At 55.0% G+C, this 4024-nt stretch overlaps 1 protein-coding gene across 1 annotated transcript in view; it reads right to left on the bottom strand.

Moving 5' to 3' along the window:
• Nucleotides 1-4024, bottom strand: part of NUP160 (nucleoporin 160kDa) — a gene marked incomplete at both ends in the record, with an annotated part of 27462 nt that overhangs the window by 23009 nt on the left and 429 nt on the right. Inside the window, 4 exon segments of the mRNA XM_010136098.1 lie at nucleotides 1-59; nucleotides 740-854; nucleotides 1554-1632; nucleotides 2374-2596. The exon segment at nucleotides 1-59 is cut by the window's left edge and continues 2 nt beyond it. Of these exon segments, the coding sequence (XP_010134400.1) occupies nucleotides 1-59; nucleotides 740-854; nucleotides 1554-1632; nucleotides 2374-2596 (476 nt within the window).

The following is a 4024-nucleotide window of genomic DNA, read 5'->3' as shown; positions in this document are numbered from 1 at the left end:
AGGTCCCGGCTGACCGGCATGAACTCCAGCATGTCGGCGACCATCAGGCACTGCTGATCCTGCACAAAACAAACGGGGCAGGATTGAGGAACCGCACTTCTCCCTCCTCTGCCATTTCCTGGCCACGCTCTGCCCAGATCTTCCCCTGAACAATGCAAGGGAAGCATTCAGATGCATAGCCAGACCCCTGACCAGCCTTTCCAGTATCACCTGCGCCTGCTCCCACCGAATGCTGGGGCTTTCAGCGCCCAGGCATGCAGGACCGACCCTACCCTCCCTCCCGCACGCATTCCAGCGCAGCTGAGCCGTGAAAGCAGCTGTGCTGGGCGATTAGCTTTGGTGCTGGGATTGGAGCAAGCAGCACGCAGCGAGCAGAGGCTTTTATGAGCTTCTTGTTGACAAGGAGCCAGGATCCAGAGGCTCCGATTGCGGCTGAAGAAGTAGAAAAGCCATTTGGTTACTCCTCAGCTCTCGAAATGCTCCTGCTGTCTTCCTGAAATAACCTAGCGGTGCCTCTTACCCTATGCACGAGGCTTTGCCGCAGAGAAAACCTACCAACATGGCTGCAAACACACACCACAACCATTTTCCCAAACTCCCAGCGTGCAGAAGTCAACTCAGTGGTGATTTAACGGCCCATCAAATCCACGCCAAGTGCTCGGCATTGCGCCCGGAGCCCCGGACTATGGCCTGAGCAGCGGAGGAGGAGGCTGCCCCGCCGGATCCAGCCATTGCTCACCTTATAGGACCACATCCGCAGCTTATGGTCCTGGCAAAGCGCGAAGAGGAAGGCGTCGTGATCCAGGCAGTGGACGGAGAGGCTGACGGGCAGGTCTGACGGGCCGCAGTCCCCTCTGAAAACACAGAGCGGATTTCAGCGGTACCAAAGAAACATGAGGGCAGTGCGTAGACGCGAGGGTGTGTGTCATGCTGTGTCAAAAAGCAAATCGATCGGTGGTGTGAGAGGAAGGGAAAGCAGCTTCCAGGGCACAGAGGAGCCTAACACACCAGTAACACCCAGTTCTTCACCCGCTTTGGCAGAGCAGAAGCACGAGCTTGGCTGCCCCAGCCTGCTGAGAAGGACCCGGAGGGAAGCAAGGGCCCAGCCAGCCCCAGGCAATGCAGCACTGATGGGCGAAGCCACTCAGGGCCTCAGGGGACTCAGTCTGGTGACGATTAACCAGCCGGCACCGAGCCCCGTCGGAGCAGGGAGTGTCCTTGTCAGGAACAAGCCTGACATGTCAGAACAAGGGCAAGAACGTACAAGTGCTGTAATCCGTAATCTGCACTGGCCACAAGCCACGTCCCAGGCAAATCCTGGGAGGCCAATTACTAGATAGAACATATTTGGAGACGTAGAAGCAGCAGGACCCCGGTATGATGAATTAATCCAGCCACCAAGGCACAGCTTCCACCCTGCGATAGGCCCCGTGACCCAGTTCACGTTTTTGGCAGAGTATTTATAGGCTGACTGGCCCATCTTTGACTTCAGCTAGAAACTAGGTGAGGGAAAAGACAAAATTAGTTGTGCTCATTCGTCACCAGACACTGACCTGATGGCGGTTGGCATCCAGCCAGTCAGAAAACGCTGCACCACCGAGCTCTGCTTCAACTCCACAACCGAAACCGTTCCTTGCAAAATAAAACTGATATTAAGAAAAATATCAAGCAATCGTTCACTGAACCGTATGGGTTGGGAAAGCCCTTTGAGCAATTCCTGTCCCAGTGTTCCCCCAGCACTGCTCGGTCCCCGCTGCCCCCTGTCCCCCAGCACCACCTCCACAGGGCTGGGAAACCCCTCCAGGGATGGGGACTCCACCACTGCCCTGGGCAGCCTGCCCCAGCCCTGCACAACCCCAACGGAACAGAAATGGCTCCTCCGGGACAACCTCAACCTCCCCGGGGACAACTGGAGGCGGTTCCTCTCATCCTGGTGCTTGTTCCGGGGGAGCAGAGACCGACCCCCCCTGGCTCCACCCTCCTGTCAGGGAGTTGTCAGAGCCAGAAGGTCTCCCCGGAGCCTCCTTTGCTCCAGGCTCTCCAGACCCTTCTCTGGACAGGCTCCAGCCCTTCACTGTCCTTCTGGCAGGGAGGGGCCCAAACACTGAACCCTGCATTTGAGGTGTGGCGCCCCCAGTCCAGGGGGACTATCCCTATGCTGGTCCTGGTGGTACAAGCCAGAATTAACAAAATATTTACTGCCACAAGTGAGGGGCTTCACAGGCGTTTGTGAAACAGCTTTTGTGTGTGTGTGTGGTGTAAACAGGTAAGAGAATGTGCCAAAAACCCCAAACTCCAGTAAAATCCAGAGCTAGGAGAGGGAGTGGCACACTGCATGGCGATGCAAGGACTCAGCTCCTTCCTGCTCCTTACCAGGCACGTCGTGAGGAGGCAGCTTAAGGACAAAGATCCCCCCAGCTGCCGAGGGCAGAGCGAAGAGAGCCTCCCCCTCGCTGCTGAGCCACGCCGCCGAGGCCACGGAGTTGGGCGCCAGCCCCGGCACGCTGGGGATCGCGTAGTAACTGGCCGGGTCCCTGAAGTTGACCTTGCTGATGTCTGTAAACACGGACTGCGTTTGGCTCTCTGTTATCAGCTCCTGGAGGAGGAAACAGCAGAGAGCACAAATCCTGAGCACACGGGCACAGGAAGAACACCAGGCACCTGCGGAACAGCAGAGACACGCCAGCAGCAGACACGAGACCAACAAAATCACAGCAAGTGGGTAAATGCGATGAAATTTGGCATAAAATCCACATGCAGAGGGTACTTTGTCACCAGGCCGGGCCCCAGCACCGCCAGCAGAACCACCCCTAAGCCTCATTTCCCACTTCCATCAAAACTGGAGCCTTGTTTGCCCATCTGAAACACCCCCAGCTTTGGGGCAAACGCTGCGAGTCCGATGCCTTCAGGCTGTGCCTCCTCCACGTGCGGTCTGAGCACGTTAGTTCCAAACAAAACAAGAGATTTCCAGCTCACTTTTCCCACCCGTTTTCACTTCCGCACCAAGAACTAACCCCACGGACAAATACGGACAGTGGCTGTGCCCAGCCAAGAATGAGAGGAGCTGGAGTTTAATACCATAAAGAAATTTAACTAGAGAAGTTTGGTGAGGAAGGAACTACAGCACAGAGTTTTCCCCAAATGCAAGAGAGCCCGAGAGGTCCAGCTCTGCCCCTCTGGAAACACTGGAAGGTTCCAGCCCAGGGCACAAATCCCCACCCCAGAGCTACAAAATGGATCAGTCGTGGAGCAAAAAACCTGGTCAAGATAAAGCTGGTTTAATAAGTGACGAAAAAAGGAAGGAGAAGAAGATAAAACCAAACCAAGCGATACCCCAAGGAAAACCAGCTGCATCCCAGCCAAAACCAGTACACAGCCTGCTCAGCAGGGGGAAAAAACACAGCTGAACTGGAGAGGGCTCAGGAGAAGCTGAGCGTCACCCCCACCCTCCAGCATTTCTGGCTGCTTGGTCACTGCCCTCCGAGGGGGGTGGCGGAAGAGCAAAGGAAAAACGACAGCGAGTAAAACTTGGGGGTTAAGCTAACAAGATAAAATAATTGTTTAATAAGCGGTGGACAAGCAGGAGAAGGAACAAAAACAAAACAAGCACAAAGGCTGGAGAGAGCGATACTCAGCCAGGTCCTGAGTAAAAGATGGTGAAACTGCCCCCAAAATCTTCTTTTTTTGCCAAGCTTGATGGTAAGGACCATCCCTTTGGTTAGCTCACTGATCTGCCCCGTTGTGCCTCCCCAAACCACCACACATCCCCACATCCATTCACGTGGGGCCACAAAGGGACACACAGAGGCTGCACAAACCCTGGTCAGCAAAACCTGAATTATTAGTGTGTTACCAACACTGCTTTGGTCACAAACCGAAAACACGGCACCACACGAGCCAGTATGACAACAATTAACACTGTCTTGGGCAAAATTATATTAAATACAGGGAGGGGGAGCTGGGCAGAGTGGGTTCTGGGAAGGAGAGATATAGGGAGGAGAGATGAGGAGGGAGATGGGGAGGG

The sequence above is a fragment of the Buceros rhinoceros genome, unplaced genomic scaffold, assembly GCF_000710305.1.
Source record: "Buceros rhinoceros silvestris isolate BGI_N320 unplaced genomic scaffold, ASM71030v1 scaffold23645, whole genome shotgun sequence".
Classification (NCBI taxonomy): Eukaryota; Metazoa; Chordata; class Aves; order Bucerotiformes; family Bucerotidae; genus Buceros; species Buceros rhinoceros.
This window is presented reverse-complemented; position numbering and strand designations above follow the sequence as displayed.